At 37.0% G+C, this 4,232-nt stretch overlaps 1 protein-coding gene across 1 annotated transcript in view; it reads left to right on the top strand.

Moving 5' to 3' along the window:
- The first annotated feature begins 6 nt into the window (after positions 1-6).
- LOC118342480 (plexin-C1-like) overlaps positions 7-4,232 on the top strand; it is a 35,504-nt gene continuing 31,278 nt past the window's right edge. Inside the window, exons 1-5 of the mRNA XM_035681037.1 lie at positions 7-20; positions 392-514; positions 3,224-3,358; positions 3,474-3,574; positions 3,651-3,756. Coding sequence (XP_035536930.1) covers positions 437-514; positions 3,224-3,358; positions 3,474-3,574; positions 3,651-3,756 — 420 coding nt within the window. The 5' untranslated portion in view covers positions 7-20; positions 392-436. The remainder of the gene's footprint in view (positions 21-391; positions 515-3,223; positions 3,359-3,473; positions 3,575-3,650; positions 3,757-4,232) is intronic.

Raw genomic sequence — 4,232 nt, forward strand, 5'->3', positions numbered from 1 at the left:
CTGATAAACCAAAACAGACGGTGGGTCCTGATTTTGTTTTCATCTAGTTAAAGTTATAAAGTTATAACAGTCAAAATCCAAGTAACCTTATTTGATTTATGAGGTAATAAAAGAGACTACTATTGGCACCATTAAGGGTAAGAACAAATGATTCCGCTGGTAGTTACAAATATTCCAAGTTATTAATTGATTAGAGATCATTATTCATGGCTTAAAGTGCGTACTTAATGATGTAATATAGTAACACCCATCTAATAAAGATTTGAGCAGCGATATTTTAATATAAAGAACCCTCAGTTGTTTCTAACCTTCTAACCTTTCTACCTTCACTTCACAATTCCATAGACAGTGTTTGCATCTAGAAGTCACAATAAATGTGTTTGTTTCTCAGCCAAAGACACTGAAACCGAAGAAGGTGCTCTTCAGGCAGAACTACATGACCTCTGTGCTGGCAGTGAGACAGAAGGCCTGGGTGGTTTTCTACATCGGGACAGGAGACGGGCAGCTCATTAAGGTGTGTATAAAAAGTGAAATGCAATCTGTTAATGATAAAAATGCTATTGGAGAAAATGCTAAGGACAATTAATTCAAGAACATATTTGGTTATACTTATTAAATAGTAAATAAAGGGACGTTTTAGTTACAATGACGTGAAGAAGTATTGAGTATTTTTCTCAGGGCAATTGTAAGAAAAATGTACACTTTCCTTCATAACTCACAGACTATATGAAATACAGCTTTTGATGTTGGAAACATCTGTTTGCATACTAATTAACTGCTATATTTTTGCTAATAAAGACAAGTATAATATTACATTTAATGCAATTGTGTGTGAATGGGAGCAATTGTGAAAAATTAATCCAGTGTATCTAAAATAAAAGCACATCTCAGAGTAATGACATCTCTGCTGTAGTATCTAAAACTGTTACTTAGGATATTGTTTGTATTCAGTTCAGTTTTTATTTAGATGTCAAGCATCATATGCATCCAAAAAAAAAGTCGATTTCAATTTTGCAGAAGACTAAGCAACTATTCGAGTGGTAACTAGATTTTTTGGTTGCTAGAACTGAGTTAAACATGTAATTTACTTTAATGAAACGGTACAATATTAGGTTATTAATTTTATTATTAATATTATATTTAGGTTATTAACAGAATAACACAATATTTGTGGAGATCATATTTATTACATTTGAAAAAATATTATATAATATATATAAAATATACACATTTTGTGATTATTTCTTGTGAGAGAGAGATGAAAAGTCATCAAGGATCAAAGAAGATGTTCTAACAGCAGGCACGGTGAAGGCAATGGAGGCCCAGTGACTGGCACAATGGAAGTGTTGAGGAAAAGTCCAGCATTAGGTATGTTTAAGGCGATGTAGGGTGGTAGAAGTAGATGCAGTGGAGGAAAAGAAGGAAGGCCCAGCAGCAGCCGCACTGAAGGGTGTCCCAGACATGGATACAGTGAAGGCAAAGGAGAACAACCCAGCTGCAGGCACGCTGGAGATGATGAAGGACAAGCATAGTGGAAGCTGGACCAGTGTCCGATGTCTCAGAATTGTGTGGATGGTCAGTGACACAGCATGGTGCAAAATCAGCCTCTCTGAAACTTTCCCCATTGAAGTGTCCAGTGAAGCTAGACTGGATATTTGATGGTGGCAGCCATTTGGAAAGAATCCTGCAACCGGACATTAGCCAGGAATAGGCTGAAGTCCGAGCTCAGTTCATTTGCTACGGAAATAATCACAAAGCATAATAAATTCAAATTTAAAAGTGTCCTGAGAGAACTTCTCTTATAATTTGGCACTATACAAATAAAATTGAATTTAATTGAACACATCTGAGAAAACATGCAGTTTACTTTAAAATAATTGTTTTATTAAATGGCAATTATAGTACTTAAAAGAGACAGAAAAGTGAATTGCAGGAACATTTTTAACATTTGCATTTCCTGTACCAGTTTAAAGGCGTCAAGTTCAACCTAGCCACACTGAGCCATGCCTAAGATGGACCATCTCCGGATTAGGGCCAAAGCGCCAAAGCACACCCGATCTGCCTCCAAGCAGGTTGCAGGCCTCCTTTGCTCAAAAAACATGTCATGTGTTCCATGACTGAACTCTTGTCTTTAGGAAACCAGTGAGGCAAAGGGTTTTAAAAGTATTTTGAGTGTTCAGCTCTCAGTGCCTTTGTAGTTTCTAACTGAATCTCTGTGGTTTGAAGTTTAGTTTCTGTCCAGCACCCCGGTTCGTACTTTTTTATTTCTTTTTTAGGTTTTAATCTTTGGTTTTTCCATTATTTTCAAATTAAAATTTATTTGTATTTTTTATTTCTTTTTTATATTTCGACATTTTTTTGTTTTTATTGTATTATTTTTTTGCCTTGAAATAACGTTTCATTGATTTGATTTACTGTTCTGTCCTCGCTAACAGCCGTGTCTCCCTTCATTCAGTCTTGAGCTCTTTCGACCATTGTAGCGCTCCCTGCCTGTAACGACACATTAGATAGAACAGCTATATGTAATTACAAATAATATTGAATGTTATAATATGGATAGCTGACAGTATGTCATAGTGTTGTGGTACCAGGGATTCACGGTTGCAGATCATGTTTATAGAAAACATGTAAAGAGAAAACAAAGATGAACAAACAGGAGAGTTTGACCAAATGAACTATAAGCATCTCTACCTTCCATCTTAGAATTAATCTGGGCGGGGTTAAATATTGTGTGGAGCCAGTTAAAAGCATTCATCGTGTGCATGAGCACAGGTATGATTGAGGGTGAGATGGCTTGAAAGATCTTGGGGGATTTAGGATCCAGAGGAAAAGTGGGGGGACGTCTCAAGAGCAGAAGACTGAAGGACGGCTTTTAAGAGCAGAAAATATATATTTGTCTGACAAAGCTGATCTGAAATGTGGTTGTGATGGTTGATCTCAAAACATACTAATAAATGTCATGCCACTACAGAATTACCACAGGTTTTTCACTGTGGCAGGAAATATAGCTGCTTCCTGTAGAGCTGCCGTTTGGTATAAATTCTATTTGTAGAATATGTGCATATACATGTGTAAGTGGAAGACTGATCTTTTTATATAGGTATTTGTGCTTTTATTATATTTTGATAATCCTTTCTTTCCAGCTCAGTTTTGCTTTGCACCTAAAAAAAAGCAGCAGTTCAGTTTCTCAGAGAAAATGACAAATGTACTTTCTTGTTGTCAGCTTGCTGTGGACAAGAACTATCACACCACCTGTCCCAGAGTGCTCTACAGGGCCAATGACGACCGCCAAGTGTTTCCCAAAATACAGCTGGACCAGGTGGATCATAAACATGTGTATGTGCCATTTAAAAACCAGGTAGGTACTTTGTACATGAATCACATGTAAAACTGTGGTGAACACTGGGAGACTGAGAATAAATTAAATTGTTCAGATTTTACTTTTATTTCAGCCTGTTTGTGTTTTGTTCCAGATGAAGCGTGTACCTGTGTCAAAGTGCAGCACATACACAAATGTGCAGGACTGTTGGTCTGCACAGGATCCATACTGTGTCTGGTGCGGCTCTAAAAGAAGGTCAGGGAAACAACATCTGCAGCTGACACCTTCTAACAATTATAAACTTGGTTAAAACATGATTTTCTCTTCCTAGTTGCACATTTGAAGACGAATGCCAAGATTCAGACTGGTTATCCATTCCTGATGATTCTCAACAGAAAATGGTTTCATATAAAGTTGTAAAGGACAGCACTGGGCAGGTACGGATTACATACAAGCTTTTAACTATAATCAGTTGTGACTGACAGTTTTTTCTCTTTTAAACACTCACATCCATTTCTTTCACAGATCACTCTTATTATCCAGACACACACCACTGTGGGCCAGAATGCTCTGTCTAACTTTGCCTGTCAATTCTCTGTGAGTTCCGGTGAGCTTTGTAACACGGAAAACCATCCACAGTTCCCTCGATGCACCTGCATCCTTAAAAATAGCACACTTCCTGCTGAAGGTGAGTGACTATCATTCTGACTATATTATCATTATTATTATTAGTTGACAAATCTGTGTTGTACATACATATTGTGACATTGCATAAAATATATGTGTGTTGCTGAAAAGGATGACCAAGACTCTAACATTCATTGTATTACTGTATTACAGGCCTGCCAGTCACAGTTAAGATTAGACTTGGGACAACACATTTGTTGGAACAGCTGAAGATATCCAAATGCAC

Source organism: Morone saxatilis, unplaced genomic scaffold (genome assembly GCF_004916995.1).
Source record: "Morone saxatilis isolate NCDOM2014 unplaced genomic scaffold, NCSU_SB_2.0 Contig10, whole genome shotgun sequence".
In the NCBI taxonomy this organism is placed as follows: Eukaryota; Metazoa; Chordata; class Actinopteri; family Moronidae; genus Morone; species Morone saxatilis.